Genomic DNA, 19,692 nt, shown 5'->3' with positions numbered 1-19,692 from the left:
AGCAGCACCCTCACTTGTGGTGCTGATCTAAATGTCCACACGTTTCCTAAGACACTGTGAGACAGTGAGAGGGATTAACATGTCCTTTAAAAAGTCTCATCTGCCAGCACTGTCAATGTTCCCAGAAGCAGATTCAACTTTTGTTTAGCTCACTTTTCCCGGCATTCATAATGAAGTGACAGGCAACAGATGGTCGGAAGATAAAACAAAAAACACCCAGACTACTGCCATGCTGAATAATAACTGCCTGTAATGAGACAAAGTACGCTGCCAGGTGCCATTCTAACTTAGGACAAAATCGTAAACCTTAATAGAAGAAGCTACAAAGTCGTATTAAATTGGAACACAGTCTCAGTCTCGATACACATTGTTATTGTAAATGTTTTTTTTATCAAGCCACTTATTTTCATTTGATGTCAAGCCTGGGGACAAAGCAAGAGGAAGAGAGGAGGGTGCAGATATGATAAACTTTAATTAGACCTATTAGACACATTCTACTTTGTTTGTAGTTGGAGGCTAAACAAGGGTCTCAGCAGAGTCTCAGTCAACAAAATTGGACACAAGAATAATGAAGAAACAGTAAGAACTAGAAGAAAGCACTATCTTTTTTCTGGCCCACTAATGCAACCCTCAGGCCAACCACGTAGTTGGCTGAACAAAAATAAAAGTCAGTCATGACGTGCATTTTTCAAAGCCAACATCATGTCCACGTTATTTTAGTGCAGCCTTTGAATGGTATGTGCCAGTTTGTGTTTGCAGATTTATGATTTGTCCCTTTTTGCTTATTTTCTGCTTTTCACCTCTGTTCTGAGACATGAGAGAAAGTGTACACAACAAAAAGCAACCAATATCCATGTGCTCTTTTTAAAAATGTCATCACTACTCTGGCCATCATTAAAGTATGCCCTTGTGGTGCATTCAAGGCTGAATTGAGGTCAGTGCAATGATATTAGCAAACATGTTTTGAAAAAGGATAATAGGAATTCAACAACCCTCTAACCCTGCCCTTGCACTCACCGTCTTGATCGCAGCATTCCCTCTACTCTGGTGCTATTATTTCACCATGCAGTTATATAAACAAGGATATAAACAATCAATGCCCTCTTAACAGGTCCATCGGCTCTCTCTCTATCAAATTAGATGGGCAATGTTGACTCAGGTCATAGTCTAACCACATTTGAACTCTGTGTGAAGGGAACAAGCTGGTCACTTCAGTGCAGGAAAAGCTCATAAGAATGGGAAATTAATCTTGGTTTGAAAACACCTTTTAGAAAAGTAAGCTACTTTCAAATCGGAATTTACATGTCGGGGTTTCCTACCGTTAGTGAACACACCACCAGCACTATTCAAATCAGGATGCACTTGCAGGCACATTATGCAAGTTTGACATAAGAGATAGTGTAAGTTTTTAGATAATGTCTAGCTATATCAGTGATAAGAGTTTAGGGCAAGTTTGCAAAGTCTACAAGTTAATGTCCATAGTGTATGAACATGAATCTAACAGTGAAACAATGGCTGCCCAAAATCCGTTGAAAAATATTAACACGTAACGTTAGCTAGGCTATATCAGTTAGGGTTAAAGTGGGTGTTTGAGGATTCAACACACAAAAACCGAAACGGTCGTGTGAATTAGAAAAAAAGAAAAAACCTGTAACGACAGCGGGCGACTGTTAGTTAGACTTTGATGTTCACGACTCCATCCAAAGACGTTAGCTAACGTTAACGCAAACTGCGTTGTTGAATAACGTCCCCAATGTGTCCGTTATGTTTTAGTAGTGGAGTCAGCGACTGAATTAAACGCTGGAGTTTGACGTTAACGTTAGGCCTCGAGTTAACGGTTTCAATAAACCCCTGAACGGTCGGACTTTTTCTTTTTATATCAGTAACATCAGGTGGCACAACACGAAAACCATATAATCCGCTATTTGACCCCGAGGAGACAGTGTGGCAGGCGGTTGACATAAAACAATAACGTTAGCCCTTAATTTTCTTTTAGCAGTTAGACATTTGATGAACGTTATAACGAGAAAAAACAAGTCTTCTTACCGAGCACGTAAATCGTAGCAAAGTTTCATGAACACTGAGATTGCCTTTAGTCTGCTTTATCCTTCAGTACACCTGCTGCTCAGGACGTCCAAATTAGCGCCAGTCTCACGGCGAAAACTGCTCACTTGGTCCATCCATCCCAGCGATATCCGCTCGTTTCTGTACACCGATTGAATGTCGTCTCCTGCTTTGAGTGCTGAGCGATTAGCCAGGCGGACAGCGGGAGAAAAAAACCAGTTGCGTCCCCCTCCTGTCTGGAGAGTTTCCCCTGGTCGTAGCTTGCGGATACTAGCTTGCCTTCGTCTCTTGTTGATTTCGCAGAAACGGGCAGGGAGCGCTGAGCAGGGCCGAGGAGGTTTCGTCAGTGTCGTTCGGCGCTGCTTTCTTAAAGGGGCCGTTAGCGGTGAGTGATGCTTCAGAGACGGGATGTGAGCGGAAAACACAGCCACCTCTCCTTACCACCGCCCTGTGGCTGCAGCTATCATGTACTGTTAAATAATAAACAGGCGGGTAAACAATGGCCTCATTATAATGTAATTAAGCATAAGGCTACTGTAAATTACCCCAGAATAATAATAATAATAATGTTACTGTAATATTATACTGTAATATTCCCACTGACTCTTATTGTGGTGCTATCAACTTGGTTTTTATCCCCTCTATGCAAGCATACTACTGTATGAAAATGCTTGAATGCATGTTTAAAAACGTCCCATGGGTGTAATTTGTCTATAGTGAGGTCTTTAGCCCGCCATCCACCCACCCACTATATTTGCCCATTATTAGTCATTATTTGGTCAGTTTTCTGCAAGTGTTAATTTAAACTAAGTATTGAGCATTTAACGAAATTCTTCTTAAAATGAACACAAATAAATAAACTAAATCTGAACTTTCATTTCGTTATTTCATTTATCATTTCTAGGAAATTTACAAGGAAATTATAAGGAAATTACAGAACAGTAAAACTGTGTTACTCTTCCATTTGCCAAAGGTCTGAGTGCTGTTTCAAAGCATTCTCCACTCACACAGCAATACCATTTTGGTGAGAAAATACTGAATCCTGGTGGGGAAAATACTGGGTCAAATAAGTACTGAAATTAGCTTAAACATGTGTCCTTTCTCAATTGCCTAATATAAAATACCCAAGGTTGCAAAATACCCAAAATTCCCAGAAACAATACTGAGGAAATGAACTTACTGTGGTTAATAATAACATTAATTTATATTAGTCTAAATAAAGTACTTTACAAACATCATTAAAAAAAAAAAAAAACAGAAAACATGATAACTAACCTTTGCATGCTCTTTTTGTCCGTCTATGAGATGATTCTTGTCTTGATGAAGTGGTCTTGAGTTAACAGATTCCTCTGACAATCCTCTTGTCGCTGCACTTACACTGTGAAGGAATTTGGGATCAGACGGACAAAGAAGAAAGGGTTTGAAGGACCGAAGAGCGAAATGGATAGAAAGTGAGAGAGAAACAGGAGTCAATTGACTCCTGATCACTGAGATGAGACCATAGATTACAGGGATATAATCACAAGTACTTTCTGTCTGCAGCCTACCAATGAGGCCAGTGAGGATCAGTGTAGTCTTGCTCTCACTAGAGCTTTGGCCTTGTTGTCCTGCAGCTGCCATGTTGCCACCACCTCCTCACTACAAACATACTGTCTGTGAGCAGCCTACACAAGAATTCAACATGTTAGCATGAAAGTGGATCAGACTTCCATCATCTTTTCCTCTTTATTCTTGTTTGCGTTCTGCATTTAAAAACAGACAGTCAGAAAAAGTCAACGCTATGTCTTACCATTTCCCAGATGCAGCTTACATTGATGAGCAGTCCATGTTTGTTTGGCTTTACCTGCTGCTGGAGACTATAAATGGCTGATGAAGAGTGTCAGTGCACGTTTTGCTTACCCTCACATTTGTGTAGGCAAATGTCTGACAGAGAGGACTTTCCATGTCAGGTCCATGAGTACTTTCTGCAGACCTTGCCAGATCAGATATGGTATATTTAGAGTCCTGGATTTCTAGAGAAATGTCCCATTGTACTTTGCATTACTTATCAGATGATATGAAAAGCAGCATGGAAACTGAAGAGTGTGACTCAAGCAAAAATATAGGCAATCCTTTAATGCCACTTATTAGAATACTTAGCTATCATTTCACATTAATGTAGCTATTAATACAGATTGCTATCTGCTGTGCACCACCTGACTAAAGTACTGAAGTGGTTGGTGGACTATGTTTTAAAGCACTCTTGACTTCCTGTACTAATGTAGGTTTGAATGGACATACTGTTTTTTTCCAGGCAACATCAGACTGTTTATGATCAATGTTTTTATATTTGCAATGGGTCACATGACTGCTATTATGTAAAAAGGGTCGCTTGTAGTGATGAACCCACAGAGAATTATCACACAACAGTTCCGCGTAGATCTACGCACCTTTGTAGCATCTTTCAGCTCGTCGTCTTACTTTATGCTGCCTGTCCAGCACCAAACAGCAGCCAGACAAATTTAGCAGCGAGCTGGTGAACATTGAATGAGAGTCAGAATCAGCTTTATTTGCCAGGTATGTGTACACATTTGAGAAATTGGACTCAGGATTGCTCACGATGTGCTTACTTATACAATAATAAAATCACACAGGCTACAGTTTAGAGAACACATTTATACACACTATAAACTCAAACAATATAGACAGATTGAGACAATAGTGCAATGAGCAGAGTGCAAAGGATGCAGGAGTAAAATTATTATTATGTACATGTTGGAGGTGGATTAGATATACAGGTACACATACATGTCTACATGTACTCATGTACACAGTGTGATGGAGCACAGTGCAAAGAATGCTGGAATAAATAAGTGTTATGTGCAGGTGTTATGTACTTGAGGTAGGTGGATTTGGTATACAGTATCTACAATATGAACAGCTCTGAAATAGAGAATGATGAATAAATAATAAGTGTTAGCCAGTAAACAGGTGGCTGAATAGGCAGTTACTGGGTTATTGCACAGAAGTTGTTCCTGACACTGTGAGGCAGAAATCAGCTGTTCATCAGAGTGATGGCTTGTGGGAAGAAACTGTTCCTCAGTCTGTTGGTTTTGGCATACAGTGACCTGTAGCACCTACCAGAGGGGAGAAGCTAGAACAGGTTGTTTTCGGGGTGAGATGGATCTGCAGTGATGTTTCCTGCTGTTTCCTGACTCTGGAAATGTATAAGTCCTGAATGCATGGCAGGTTGGCACTGATGATTTTTTCTGCAGACCTGACTGTCCGTTGTAGTCTGCTCCTGTCCTTTTTGGTGGCAGATCCAAACCAGACAGTGATGGGCGTGCAGAGGACAGACTGGATGATGGCTGTGTAGAAGTGGATCAGCAGCTCCTCCTCCCGTTGGTGCAGAGGGAGAAGAGCAGTGGGGAGAGCACACACCCCAGCTAAATAGCCTGGTTGCTGGATATGATGTTCCCCAGCATCACCTGCTGATTCCTGTCAGTCAGTAAGTTTTCCTCTTTCACAGAATCGCTTATGTCGCATTGCCTTGTAGCCCAGAACGGACAAACCAAACTCTGGCTGAATTTAGCGGTCATCATAGTTTCTCCTACACGCTTTGAATGGGAAGATGAGGGGATGAAGGGTTATTAATTGATTGCAATCTGCAACCTCACCACTAGATGCCACCAAATCCAACAACACACTTGTCTTTTAAAAGGCTGGTCATAAAATCAGTTTTTGCGGGTTTAAGGCTTAGTTGGAGAATTCAGTCTAGACACTGAACATAATGAGATACACCTTTACAGTCATATGCAAGATAGTAAAATAGCCATGCGATACTCTTATTAAATAAAATTTTTGTGGAGATGTAGGCATAGAGGTGTTTCCACAGTATTGTAATATTTCTGGCCATGCTTGATGGTGATGTTGTTGTGAACTGCATTATCTTGAGTGGTGTTTCTAATGTTTATCCACCCCTATTTGCATACATGAGGGGGACAGAATATTAGAAATCTTGCAACTATATTATATATATAATACTAGTATTATGTTCCTCCTGGTAATGCACCGAGACAAATCTAATACTTTTCCTAAGTTCAATTAAAGATTTTGGAGGAGATTTTTCCACAGGAGACCAATTTATCACCGAACTATTTGATCCAATATGGAAGGCAAAAACCAACCTATCGCCTAACCCTATCTTTAAACATGAGTTTTAGCTCAAACATAAGTGAAATCTGTCTGTTGTCTTGTCTTTCTCACTGTTTTAGGCTGCTTAGTTCTTGCAGTTTCTTTTAGCAGCAGATGCTGTATCAGTGGAAATTACCATCCAAATTTGATCCTCAAAATACTGTAAGCTCAGGATTTGTGTAGACATCAGAGATGGTGCACAAAACAAGGGGACTAATACTTCTAGAGGGGATTCCCCTTGGTCATGTTTAACACAAACATGTGCACATACAGCATACACACAATGGGTTTCTGGCCCATCATCCTCTTCAGATTTCTTTTAGCACCACTAAAGTACCACTGCTGAGATTTCCCAAATCCTCCCTCTGCACTCATTTAGAAACCCTGTGATAAACCTCTTAATCCCAAACCAGTATTTTCTAGAGGGTTGCACAACCACGCGTGTCTTATGCAACTGGCAGAGCATTCAGAGTCAATTATAGAATAGTTGGGAGGAAGGGGAGGATGGACGGCGAGGCTGCTGATGCAAAACACAAGGAAAAGATTGTTGATTAAATACTAGCACGTTGTCATTTTGGGTTCATTTAAGCAAACAATTATGCATGATTTCAGAAAAAAGTATTTTTCAATGTCTGCGTCAAGCAGTACATTGAGTTATTTGAGAGCTGTTTAAATTGTGCGAATTTGTGTTGCTATCAATTTAGATTCTGTTTGAATTGCTATACTTCTGAGGACCCCCCACTGATGACACTCAAGTCCTATTAAAGTTACACTACCATGGCCATTGTGTGTGCAGCATCATTTCAGTGTTGCTTTACAACATAAACCCCACATCTATCCCCTAGCACTAGCCGAAAATTGATCCCTTTGCCTAACCAAAGCCCGTGTCTAATTGTACTCATAGAAAACATAGTTTTAGCCAACTATAGTGCATCATTTTTTAAATGTGTGTGTCTATGAAAAAGTATCACCCATATCAAGTTTGAGCTGGTAATAATTATCTGATGCATCTGACACTTTGCAAGGCAAAACCCCTGCCCAAAGTCAAAGTTTGACTTGTCAATCCTTATAGAGAGCAATAGTGAACCATAGTTCAGGCAACAGTAGTTTTAACAGGAGTTTTTGAAATGTTTTAGGGCTGTAGAACCATTTTTACAGCTACAAAAAGCAGGATATTGTGCAGATTTTTCTAGTAAGCTTCTTTATATGAATGATGGGCTTTCGACTTGAACACAAAAATGTTTTGCCAAATTTAATAGTAAAAAAGAAAAAGTGAGTTATTTTGGTTATTTGACATGGGAGACGTGTTTGAAGTGAGACAACTATGTAAAGTGGGCACTTCAGCCACAAGTGACAATGACAAGTAGGCCTAAATGTTTAAACAGTAGCAAAAGTCAGCAAACTGACTAAAGTCAATCACATAGCAGTAGCATAACTAATTAATGTTAGTTAATGTTAGCCACCAAAAGCTACTGGTCATACCAGACCAAGCAAGGCTGTAGCTGCAAAACCCCTGGCTGCACTAAATTATGCTTTTTTCAGTTGCTAACATGCATTGGTCAAAACTGAACTCACACTGTCAAAACTCTTCACACAGTCACCAAACAGACGTGTATGTGGACCAAACTGTGAATCATTTTTCATTGCTTTCACACAAAATGCATTCAATTAACACTTTCTCCAAAATCCATGAACTCTTTTCTCATTACTACTCGACCACCTGCATATTTGCAGCACATTTTTTAAATGCACACACTGTGTCTGTTAAAAACGCATTCAAAACAAAATTAAAGCAAATGTCCTGCATTTCTGCTGTAACCAGACTGAAATATATAGAAAATCTTAGCAGAATATTTACAATAAATTTTATGTTTACATCTATGTGCGTAGAGAACGGTGTGTAGTGTTTTGACAAAGTGTTGTTTAGAATCGCAATCTGAGTGTAAAGCAGGAAATGTGCTTGTATTTTAGCAAAATCAGTTCAGTGAGTTGGTATATGAATTACAGGTTGTGGTCACTGTGTCCAGAGTACCAGTGTTAGTGTGTAAACAACTGAGAAATTTCAGGAATATGTTTTTTGTGTCAACTTTTAAGTGAATTACTATATAACGCTATATGGAAATTAAAGGATATTGAAGCAAATTGTTGCATTTATTATTCATTCTTGTTACACTATAGTACAGTCAATAATGTGAAATTATTCTTATTCTAAAATGAAATAATGATGTGAAAAATCATCCAAACTTCAAAGGTAAAAGTTCTTCATTTATGTATAATGTTCCCTGTTGTTAGTGTTGTAGGTCTGTGTGTTATTTGTGACAATGTATGCTTTCTGAGTGAGGTTTTTTGCTAGTGTATGGTTGAATGAGTTTATTTTGAGACATGTATCAAGAGTTTTGGTGGTTTGAGTGAGTTTTTGAGGTGAGACTAACCGTTTGGCCAAGACGCATGTTGGTAATGCAGACCGTATGAAGAGTTTTGAAAGAGTGGCTTCAATTTTGACCAGTGCTTGTTAGCAATTGAAAAAAACTTTAAGCAAGGGAGCATTTTATTGCTTATGAATTCAACTTATTTTTTGTAAAAGGTAAAATTCTGTCAAGGTCGAGGGTGCGCAAAGCAGTTGAGAGCCCAGATGCACAACACTGCGAGCAGAGATTCAGTTCCAGGGTTTATTTAACCAACACACCAAGCAAAACAGAACTCACGGGTACTGGAAACTGGCAACATCCAACATCGTAGCACTGGTAGAACACACATCATACGACAATGACCAGATGGGGAACAGAAAAACCAAACATATATACACACAGGGACTAACGAGCAGGGCGGGGGTAACACAGGAGACAGGGATCAAGGTTAACGAGGCAGGCAGTCAGGCAGAGAGACAGCAGGGCAAAAACAGAGAGACTGGCAGGCAGGCAGATTACTGGGGGAACAGACAGACCATCACCATCCATCCATCCATCGTCAACCGCTTATCCTGTGTACAAGGTCGCGGGGGGGCTGGAGCCAATCCCAGTTTACATTGGGCAAAAGGCGGGGTACACCCTGGACAGGTCGCCAGTCCATCGCAGGGCCAGACAGAACACATGTTACAAAATACTAAACATATCAGAGTAATATAAATAAACTAATACAGACACAAGCAGACAGATCACGAATAAACTAACACCAGCAAGGAACACAGACTGAAGCTAAGATTAAACAGAACTCAGAGCAGACATGGGCAAAACAACACAGAAGTACACAGACCAAGAGTAAACACTTAAGACATGAACTAAAGGTACAGGACTAAGAACTAAGACAACAAACTAACTAGGAACTAAGATAGATACTAAGTAACCTAAAGATGTGGATGAATAAAATAATAAAGGCTACACAGAGACTAAAGCAGAATGAAACTGGAACATCTAGCAAACAGACAGAACTCAAGCATGATAGTACAGAACTAAACACAAGACAGACAGGAACAGAACTGAACAAGTACTAAGGCAGACACCGAGGTAACAGGACCGATCAGACCAGAACCACTACACAGAACAAGCAGAAGACAGAACCACATAGACCAACTGCACAAGACATAAACAGACAGGACCAAATCTAAACGCAAACACACACACCAAGAAGACTGGATACAAGACCACAGACAGGACAGTAACCCAAAACACAACGGAATCTCACCTGTGGCCCTTTGCTCCATGTCAACCCTCTCTGTCTCCCACATTTCCTCATTTCCACATGTCTCTTGACTTTCCTATCTGATTAAAGGGTAAAAAAGCCTGAAAAAAAATATCTTTAAATTTTTTCTTGATCCTTTCAATAACAGGTAGAAGAACACACACTCTCTCACCACACACTCAAGGTCTACATGAGGCTTTGCATTCTTCTGACCAGTAGATGGCACAATTGGATCAGTCATCCTCTTCCCTCCTGCCTGATCTTGTTCAGCACAGTAGTTTCTTTAGGATGCCAACTGTGGCTCTCAAGAGCCTGAATTATTTAGTTTCCCTGGCTGTGATGGAACAGAGATAAAGAGGAGGGCAGAGGGTCACTCTGATAGAGCTGTGAGACAAGTTACGTGAGCCTACTCAACTTCTGTGGTTTCAAATCAAAGGTTTCATTCCAAAGTTCATCATTCCTCCATTATAGTTTATTCCAAACGATAACCAGACTTATTATTTGTATGGAAGTTGTTGTAATTTATAGGAGAAGATATGGAAAGCAGACAGTGTAGCTACTGTAAACATACTAAGTACATGTGTCATGATTGTGAAGACTAGTCACATTTTGACATGTCACCTCTATTCCAACTCTTACTATATATTTGTACCCTATGTCACCTGAGGGAAGGGACTGGCTTCAGTTGCCATGACAACTAACCGGCCAATAGGCTTGTGAAACCTGACCCTGCCGTCTAACCTTTCACTCTGCCTGCTCACAACAATTTACTTGGCATTAGCCAGTGGCAGCAGGTTGTGTATTGGTTTGTGAGATGGACTTGGCACGGTTTCCATTTCCAGGTCCTGACATGGCATCTAGACCCTCCCAAAAAAAACATTACATCACAGGAGTATCTTATCTATGCTAAGACAGAGAAATAAGACTTTCACAAGATTCCACTCTTTGATATATTATATTCACTCAAATCCCCCAGGTTTAAGTACAAGGAGCATTCATGGTTCTATCAACCTCTGCAGCCCCAGCTCTTTGATCCACCGCACATATGTACATCTTCCCTAATCTGGCACATATGGTTTGAGACAAATTTATAAAGACAAACACTAAAGTGAGGGGCTGCGTATAGCCAGCTTACCTTGGAATGCTAGAGCAAAGTGCCGGGTCTTAAAAGTTGGCTGAGCTCTGGAAAAAATGTAAATAATGTGGGTGAAAAGTTCAGTGCTTGGCTTTGCAGTGAGCAGTCAATTATTAAGAACAAAGCATCTCCAGTAAAAAGCTGTGTAGCACAATGTAGACATTTCTTTCAGAAAGTAATACATTTGTTTAAGCGAATTTAGGTACCTCCTGTAATAATTTGAGATTTTTCAAGCAACATTAAAAAAGTAGTTGGACATTTTGGGAATGCTGGTTAGCTTGGCTTAGCACAAAAACTGGAAACAGAGGGAAACAGCTACAGTAGCCTGGCCCTGTCCAAAGGTAACAAAAGTCACATACTAGCACCTCTGAAGCTAACTAATTAAAACATTAAATAGTTTCTTAAGTACGTACAATAACTAAACTGTAAAAACGACATTCAACAAGCTAGCTGTTTCCTATTCACAGTTTTATGCCAACCTAAGCTAGCTTCCCAAAATGTAAGACAATTGATGTAAATTAGATACTTGTCATGTCAATAATAAAAAAAAAAAGCAAAAAATAAACAAATGCCAGAAAAAAAATTTGTTGCGTCCATCCCTCAAATGAAAAATGTGTAGAATAGTTTATTTTTTACAGTTTATCTGGAATGATGGTGTATGGGTCTGTGTAATGCAATTATTTGCTTCCACAGACTGTGTGTAAATGTGTGCATATGTGTGCTTTGCTAAGGTTTTGGATCAAAGCAGGTGATTAATATCGGCTGCATCCATTGTTCTATGAGGATTAACATACTTTCTCACACACCCAAACAACAAACTGACTTACACTGTACTGAAAGTTTGCTGTCTCAGCTGCCTCACAATGATAGTCAGTGGCGCTCTGATCACTGGGCACAGGACAGATTGAGACATTAAGACTGCTCTCCCCATACATTACCTTGTATGGACATCTCCATAGCATACATAACCCATCAGGTTACACCTCTGTTTGAAATTTTCGTCTTTGTTGTCTATCTACCTGTCCCTGAAGCCCTCTTTCTTAACCACAGCATTATAGTATAGTATATATAGTAAGAAACTGATTAAAAAAATGTTTTTCTACATAATGTAATTGGCTTTTTTTCTGTATTCAGTTGGATCTCAGTCTCATTTTTGTGATTTTTAAAAATCCATAGTTTTCTAGAGGCACATTTGGGGATCCTGCATCAGACCAGGAATGGGTCTTGATTCGCTGCCAATTTGGAGCATTTGAATGGGAAAGTCTTCAATTATCAAGCTGTCTAAATTAGAGCAGCTGATGTCAATAGCCAATCAAGGAACAGTGTTTTGACTGATTCAAGAAAAAGAATGAGTGATCTTTGTTAATGTAAAATAGACAAAATGGGATACTAAGCATTTTAAAAGACAAAAATATACTAAACATCATGATCAACATCCCTATAGAAGCCAGGTTGCCACCATTTTCCATTAAGGTACTGACCCACCTCTCTTTCACACCTAACCACAAGTGATCACTTACTCCAGTATAAAACAGTGAAGCTGGTGACTCACAATTTCATCATTTGGATCCCAAACAGTTTCAGTTTTCCTCGAGTAATGTACATGTTTCGACTAGCCATGCTTCCTTTCGGGACAGCAGACATGTAATAGGCTGCACAAGACGGTAAAAAATTCATCATGTCATCTTTAATTTTACAGTCACAATTATCTTTTCTTTCCAGTGTCTTAAAACCATAAAAAATAAATATACATTATGTTACAAAACATTTCCAGTGTCTCTGATCAATAAAAAACAAGGACATTTATCAACAGCATTGATTACAGGAGGGCAAAACACTGGGGTTGTACATATGGTACAAAGGCATTCAGTGAGTGGTAAACAAGACTTTAAGTTGCCTTATATTAGCTGCATATGCATTGGAGTTGGCATCACTTTCACTTTGAAGAACTCAGATTAAGAAATTCAGCAATGAAGACAGACCTTTTTATTTATACTGAAGGATTCATCTATGTCAATTTAGGATTAAAAAGAGTCACATATTTTTTTTACTATTTTGCAATAAAACAGAAAAGTGAAATGAATCCAACCCTAATGTGCACATTTAGTGTATTTCATTTCATGACTTTGGTAACCAGGAGTGTGTTGCATTGGGGCAGGATAGACACTGGAAAAGAAGGCTTCAGGTTCATAGTGCTCGAACTAAAAAACTGAGTTTTCTACAGGGGGGGAATTCCTCTCCATTCCACATAATTAATGTTCATTTAGGCCCTACTGGTGTGTGTGTGTGCATGAACTCGGGACATTCTAGGTCACTCACACACACACACAAACATAACAGTCTTGCATCCATTACGTGTGTGTATGTGTCTGTAGGGGAGAATATGCTGCCAGAGAGTTTGGTACATCACCTGAAAGCCCACTACAGACTAACACAGAATGTGTTGTTAGTGTGTGTGTGTGTGTGTGTAAGGCATCTATTCAGGAAGAAGGCACAAAGACTATTGTTCTCAGTCAATTAAACCAGCATATCAAGTGATTTTAAGCTTTCCCAACTTAACACAGGCAAAGGATTTATAGTAAAGAAACTTCTCTTTGTCCTTGCTACAGCTGAAATGCAAAATAGATAATATCTTCTTCACCTTTAACAATATCTACACATTAATTACATTTAAAAGAGCACTTGGTGTGTGATAGTGCCATCGGATGTGTCCAAAAGTCTGTGAGAATAGGCTGACATTTTACGGGACTTGTAGTTCCTTGAAATCCTTTTGGACTACAAATGTACCAGTCTGGGTTCATGCACAGTGGTTATACATCTGCCTTGCTGTCCAAAGGTATTGTCCAGCTTTTCTAACTTTACACACTAGATTCCTCATAACCACCTCAGAGGAACATCATTTTGGGGCTTGCAATGCATCTTGGGGGAATTCTTCATCTTCTGACACTCAGTCCCCCAATTCCTATAGTGGTTTTAGAACACATGGCTCCATTGCATCCTCTTGGTACAGTCCAACACAGCATTCCCTTTATGATTTCTCACATCTTTTCATTATCTCTGCTTTTTTTTTTCTAGTCACAGGCAGTCTTAAAGTCTGCAATTAATACTGCTCTCCCGAGAGAGGGAACATTGAGAGGAGGGATGGACGGGCAGATCAGGCGCGGAGAACCACACCCTTCTTCACCCAATTGTCAGCAACCGTCTGTCTTGAGGTTTCTTTTATTCTATTCCTCTTGGCTCTCCTCTTTTCCTGTCCTCCCCCAGCAGGTTCTTTGCCCCTCCTCTCACAAGGGCAGGCTGGTCTGGGTTTTCCTAACAGGTCAGATCGAAGTCTCGTTACTGCCACTGTCAATGGTGGAATTGGAGGGAGGGAAATAAGAGGGGGGGGGGATGCAGGGAGGAAGGGTGCAAAGAGAAAGAAAGGAAGACGAGAACATGCAATGTAAAAATGATTGCGGGGATGCAGGAAGTCATCATGCAGCATTTAAGCAGGATGGTGATATTGTTCATGCTATAGTTTTGGTGGAATAGTTCGACATTTTTGGGAAATACAATTAGACGAGAAGATAGATACCACTTTCATGTCTTTACACTAAATATGAAGCTACCACCAGCAGCCTGTGAGCTTAGCTAAGCATAAAGACTGGAAACAGCTAACCTGGCTCTGTCCAAAGATAACAACATCCGCCTACCAGCACCTCTAAAGCTCACTAATTAACACGTCATATCTCTTTTGTTTAGTGAAATTACAGATGTGACAGTGGTATCAATCTTCTCATCTAACTTACTCCTGGCAAGTAAGCGAATAAGCATATTTCCCAAAATGTTGAACTATTCCTTTAACTATGGATCTTATTATGATACATGCATTATTCCATCAGTTGACATAATAGTCAGTCAACCAATAAATGTTATCGAGCCACATGGTTGCTTGAAAGTTTTTTTGATTTTGAATCCTTTTTAAAGTGATTCAACTGACAAGATTAAATGACAAGGACTCACTTGTGAAGCAGCATCCTTACATGCCAACTCTCTCTAGAAAACTACTTACTCTGAGTCAGACTCGTTGCCTCCGTTGACTGTCCCCGACTTCAAGTGCATTGCCACTCCCCCATTGGTCTCCCGGTAGATGCCCACTGGTGGGGCCCCAACAGGAATCTGCGGCCGCGGGGCAATGGGGGGTTTGACGAGGGAGCTGTTGTCGTGGTTGCTGGGGCGACCGCTGTCGTTGGAGGCCAGCGAGGTTGGCTGGGACGAAGGGGTCATGATGTTGACGGAGGAGGGAGGCGGGGTGGAGGTGTTATTGTTGTTGGGGGGAGGTGAGGTGATGGTGGGAGGGTTGTAGTCGCTCAACTTCTCCCTCAGACGGTTCTTCATGTTCTTGTCGGTCAGCGGAGGAGGGTAGCTGATCTTGTTCTTTAAGATACCTGAGACGGACAAAGAGTTCACTCCAATTTAAATCAGATAAAAAACACTCAATTCATCCACTTTTATTCAAAAGAATCTTCTCTTACCTTTCCTCTGCTCTGGTTGGTGGTTGCTGTTGCTGTTAGACTGACTAGGGGGCGCTGTGTCTTTAGCATTACCAGGGGTTTGTTTGTCTCTCTCCTGGGGAGTCTCCCTCTCTCTCTCGCCAATGTGGTTGAGCCTATTTTCCGGGTGCAACTCCACATTCACCTTGGTCTCCACCCTCAGCCTCTCTGCCCCACTGGGATCCTCGCTGTCACTGGCTGTGGTGGCCTCTGTTGGCCAGTAAGGCTTCACGTGATTGGATACTGAATCCACTAGTAGAGGAAGAGAAGAGATATTAAAAGCAGCAATGTTACAACAAAATGCCAGTCAGCCATAACATTTTAGCTGCAAATTTCCTCATTTGTTTGATATGTTAAAACTTCTTTATTTCAAATGTATGTACATGTATATAATTAGCAAAAGCAAAAGTCCTTGTAATGTACAAAAATTGCCTCTGTTAGTGTTATCTTATTATATATTATATAGTAGTAGTTGTTCTAAGTGGAGCCAAGTTAACTACTTTATATGCTGTTGGGTAATTTGATCTATAACAATACATCACATTTAACAAGGTAATCATAAATGTATATTGTACATACAATGTTACTTTGAAAAACTTACTTTTAACCCAAATAAAGTACTTAAGTAAATTTACTTTACAGTTAAATTCTACCACTGATTATGCCTGAAGTTTAGACTCAACAGGACCACCTATATACCTTTAGGTGTGCTGTGAACGGGCTGCCTCTCGTTGTTCCACTTCGGCTTGACATCGACATCTTCGTCCTCGCTGTCGGAGGAGTGGGAGGATGCGTAGGAGGAGCTGTGTTCATCCACTGACAGCTCGCTGTCTGAGTCAGAGTCTGACGGGGACAAGAAGGGAGGTGGAAAGACGAACATCAATTATAGAAAATACACAGAGGTATGCATCTTCACGCACATTCAAATGATGAGAGGTGTCACTAAACAATGATAAATGAAAAACCCACCATCTCCTTTGGTGCCGTTCCTGTGGAACAGAGGTCCATCCAGATCTGTGTGCCCTTTAGCTGTTCCTGAAGACACACTGGGTTTCTGACCAGACTCCTCCCTAGGTAGATAAAGACAGATACAGACAGGAGGAAGGGAGAGAATGATGGGGAAGTGAGAGAGAAATGGGAGTGGAAAGGTAGAGGTGGAGATTAGGACGAGACAGAGAGGGGAAGTACAGCGTCGCTGGAAGTTAATTCAAGCCCAAACTCGTGGTTTGAGACAACTAATGTTCGACAGCTGAAACATCAGACATCTCTCATTACAAAACATTTGACTCGGTTGATGCTCCAATAAAGACTCAATCAAATATGAAAATGTAGCTTATTTTATGTGCTTTCATCAGGTTAAACCACTGATGGATCGGTAATTCAAGACTTATTGTTAACCCTGCATCATCTTTTTTATTTATGTATAAATATTTTAGGCAAGCACCATTTTTCAAACTTCAGTCTGACATACTGAAAGTAAGAATATTTAAGCAGCTTTTGCAATTTATTTTTTAGTTCCCCAAGGATGAATCAATAATTACAAAATAGTAAGTAAATAAAAAAGTAGTTGCTTAATCTTCTCTCTCTTCTCCTCTCCACTTGTAGCTGTTTATTCCAGGTTGGACTGAGACATTGGCTGGAGGGCGAAAACGCTACTGCAGACTCTGACCTGTCTGAAGACATGCCAACAGCCGCAGGGAAGAGGTATGTGTGTCTGTATTACATTCCCACTTAAACAGGTAGAGTCCCATCTGCCTTTTTTCACAAAGTCCCCTGCCTTTCTCTGTACCCATCTCGTATCTCTGTCTTCCCCCTCTCCTCTCTTTTCTCTACCTTTTCCCTTTGCTTCTCGTACAGGCAGCACGCCACACTACTTCCCCCCGTTGGCGTTTTTTGCTGTCATTGACCCCCAGTTTCAGCTCACGTTACCCAGATGACAGCTTTACGAGGCGAGGCGTACAGTCACACCTAACCTTGATTCTGTAAAACACTTTTTAAATAGCAGTTATATGTAACTCTACTCCATTGCGATGAAAACATGTCTGTGATACACGCAAACAAGTAGCTGTACAAGACTTGTGGGTGAGATTAGCCTGAGATAAAAGAAGGGTCTGTGTCCTGGAAGAGATATATCTAAAAATGTGAACTTTTTTAAATTTGATAATCAGGAATACACTTGCCCCGATGCTTATATATATATATATATATATATATATATAGATGTACAGTACAGGCCAAAAGTTTGGACACACCTTCTCATTCAATGCATTTTCTTTATTTTCATGACTATTTACATTGTAGATTCTCATTGAAGGCATCAAAACTATGAATGAACACATATGGAATTATGTACTTAACAAAAAAGTGTGAAATAACTGAAAACATGTCTTGTATTTTAGATTCCTCAAAGTAGCCACCCTTTGCTTTTTTTTATAGCTCTGCAAGCCCTTGGTGTTCTCTCAATGAGCTTCATGAGGTAATCACTTGAAATGGTTTTCACTTCACAGGTGTGCCTTGTCATGGTTAATTAGTGGAATCTTTTCCCTTATTAATGGGGTTGGGACCATCAGTTGTGTTGTGCAGAAGTCAGGTTGATACACAGCCAACAGCCCTATTGGACAACAGTTAGAAATCATATTATGGCAAGAACCAATCAGCTAAGTAAAGGGAAACGAGTGGCCATCATTACTTTAACAAATGAAGGTCAGTCAGTCTGGAAAATTGCGAAAACTTTGAACGTGTCCCCAAGTGCAGTTGCAAAAAACATCAAGCGCTACAATGAAACTGGCTCACATGAGGACCGCCCCAAGAAAGGAAGACCAAGAGTCACCTCTGCTGCTGAGGATAAGTTCATCTGAGTCACCAGCCTCAGAAATCGCAGGTTAACAGCAGCTCAGATTAGAGACCAGCTGAATGCCACACAGAGTTCTAGCAGCAGACACATCTCTAGAACAACTGTTAAGAGGAGACTGCACGAATCAGGCCTTCATAGTCAAGTAGCTGCTAGGAAACCACTGCTAAGGAGAGGCAACAAGCAGAAGAGATTTGTTTGGGCCAAGAAACACAAGGAATGGACATTAGACCAGTTGAAATCTGTGCTTTGGTCTGACGAGTCCAAATTTCAGATCTTTGGTTCCAACCGCCGTGTCTTTGTGCAACACAGAAAAGGTGAACGGATGGATTCTACATGCCTGGTTCCCACAGTGAAGCATGGAGGAGGAGGTGTGATGGTGTGGGGGTGCTTTGCTGGTGACACTGTTGAGGATTTATTCAAAATTGAAGGCATACTGAACCAGCATTTCTACCACAGCATCCTGCAGTGACACGCCATCCCATCCGGTTTGCGTTTAGTTGGACCATCATTTATTTTTCAACAAGAAAATGACCCCAAACACAACTCCAGGCTGTGTAAGGGCTATTTGACCAAGAAGGAGAGTGATGGAGTGCTGCGCCAGATGACCTGGCCTCCACAGTCACCGGACCTGAACCCAATTGAGTTGGTTTGGGGTGAGCTGGACCGCAGAGTGAAGGCAAAAGGGCCAACAAGTGCTAAGCATCTCTGGGACATGTTGTCCATGTGAAGACATGTTTTCAGTTATTTCACACTTTTTTGTTAAGTACATAATTCCATCTGTGTTCATTCATAGTTTTGATGCCTTCAGTAAGAATCTACAATGTAAATAGTCATGAAAATAAAGGAAATGGATTGAATGTATATATATATATATATATATATATATATGTGTGTGTGTGTGTGTGTGTGTGTGTGTATGTGGTGAAACCCTCCATCCAAGATCCAAGAGTACATCAGGAGATGGCCCCCAAAGATGAAGGGCTTAGTGAATACCTCAGGCAGCAGAAACCCAAGGGTGAGGACAAGGAAGACGAAGAACCTTCATGGAGGGACAAGCCATGCACGGCATGTACCACAGTCAAATAGAAGAAGTGGCTGATATCAAGAAATCCGGCATGTACCACAGTCAAATAGAAGAAGTGGCTGATATCAAGAAATCCGGCATGTACCACAGTCAAATAGAAGAAGTGGCTGATATCAAGAAATCCGGCATGTACCACAGTCAAATAGAAGAAGTGGCTGATATCAAGAAATCC

General features: G+C 40.6%; 2 protein-coding genes and 1 long non-coding RNA gene across 9 annotated transcripts in view; all 3 read right to left on the bottom strand.

The window, feature by feature from the left end:
* Nucleotides 1-2,439, bottom strand: part of gramd4a (GRAM domain containing 4a) — a 55,908-nt gene extending 53,469 nt beyond the window's left edge. The window contains exon 1 of one of the 2 annotated variants that reach the window (XM_046071926.1): nt 2,047-2,439. In XM_046071926.1, coding sequence (XP_045927882.1) covers nt 2,047-2,075 — 29 coding nt within the window. In that variant the 5' untranslated portion in view covers nt 2,076-2,439. The remainder of the gene's footprint in view (nt 1-2,046) is intronic. The other variant, XM_046071924.1, reaches the window with a different exon arrangement.
* A 6,785-nt stretch (nt 2,440-9,224) lies between these two features.
* On the bottom strand, nt 9,225-12,275 carry LOC123984973. Its single transcript, XR_006828566.1, has 4 exons — nt 11,878-12,275; nt 11,051-11,097; nt 9,919-10,016; nt 9,225-9,285 (listed from the first exon to the last, which is right to left on the bottom strand). It is a non-coding gene; the product is annotated as an uncharacterized LOC123984973 (long non-coding RNA).
* Nucleotides 12,276-12,717: 442 nt separating this feature from the next.
* The window catches only part of celsr1a (cadherin EGF LAG seven-pass G-type receptor 1a), a 94,328-nt gene continuing 87,353 nt past the window's right edge, over nt 12,718-19,692 (bottom strand). For 4 of the 6 annotated variants that reach the window (XM_046072449.1, XM_046072453.1, XM_046072452.1 and 1 more), the window contains exons 32-36: nt 16,552-16,652; nt 16,282-16,425; nt 15,565-15,834; nt 15,102-15,477; nt 12,718-14,362 (exon numbers count right to left, since the gene is read on the bottom strand). In XM_046072449.1, the coding sequence (XP_045928405.1) occupies nt 14,335-14,362; nt 15,102-15,477; nt 15,565-15,834; nt 16,282-16,425; nt 16,552-16,652 (919 nt within the window). In that variant the 3' untranslated portion in view covers nt 12,718-14,334. Of the gene's footprint in view, nt 14,396-15,101; nt 15,478-15,564; nt 15,835-16,281; nt 16,426-16,551; nt 16,653-19,692 lie in introns of all 6 variants that reach the window. The other 2 variants (XM_046072451.1, XM_046072455.1) reach the window with 1 other exon arrangement.

This window comes from Micropterus dolomieu, linkage group LG16 (assembly GCF_021292245.1).
Source record: "Micropterus dolomieu isolate WLL.071019.BEF.003 ecotype Adirondacks linkage group LG16, ASM2129224v1, whole genome shotgun sequence".
Taxonomy (NCBI): domain Eukaryota; kingdom Metazoa; phylum Chordata; class Actinopteri; order Centrarchiformes; family Centrarchidae; genus Micropterus; species Micropterus dolomieu.
This window is presented reverse-complemented; position numbering and strand designations above follow the sequence as displayed.